At 65.8% G+C, this 482-nt stretch overlaps 1 protein-coding gene across 1 annotated transcript; it reads right to left on the bottom strand.

Annotated features, from left to right (window-relative positions):
• Window positions 1-8: 8 nt before the first annotated feature.
• Window positions 9-467, bottom strand: LOC121349077 (flavin-containing monooxygenase 5-like; the record flags this gene model as incomplete). The annotated part of the gene is made up of 2 exons (XM_041459157.1): window positions 9-171; window positions 249-467. Coding segments are annotated over 2 exons (382 nt in total), but the record flags the coding sequence as incomplete, so codon positions are not given.
• Window positions 468-482: the final 15 nt, after the last annotated feature.

Raw genomic sequence — 482 nt, 5'->3', positions numbered from 1 at the left:
GGCAGTACCTGGGAAGGAACTGAGCGGGAGATGAGCGTTGGTGTGGTGCCCACTGCACACCAGCACGGCATCGAAGACGGCCGCCTCCTGCTTCCCCTCGCTCTCCGTCACCACCTCCCACTGCCCGCTGCTGGCGAAGTCGGGGCGCTTGGACACGCGGCACACGCTGGTCTGGCACAGGGGAGCGGTGTCAGGCACCCTGTGCCCCCGTTCCCGCTGCCACCTCCCGCTCGGCCCCCGGCCCTCACCCTGAAGCGGATGTGGCGGAGCAGGTCGAAGTGCTGGGCGTACATGCGGAAGTACTCCATGATCTTGGAGTTGTGCATGTAGTTGGGGAAGTCCTCAGGGATGGGGAAGTCGCTGAAGCACATCATCTCCTTGGAGGTGTTGATGATGACGGAGCGGTAGATGCTGGCACGGCCGTCCTCGGGGTGCTCCTGTGGGAGCGGGGCACAGCTCAGCGCTGCCCGGGGAACGATGGG

The sequence above is a fragment of the Pyrgilauda ruficollis genome, unplaced genomic scaffold, assembly GCF_017590135.1.
Source record: "Pyrgilauda ruficollis isolate IOZ18807 unplaced genomic scaffold, ASM1759013v1 scaffold13131, whole genome shotgun sequence".
Lineage (NCBI taxonomy): Eukaryota > Metazoa > Chordata > Aves > Passeriformes > Passeridae > Pyrgilauda > Pyrgilauda ruficollis.
The sequence above is the reverse complement of the archived record's forward strand: the minus strand, read 5'-3'. Positions and strand labels throughout refer to the sequence as shown.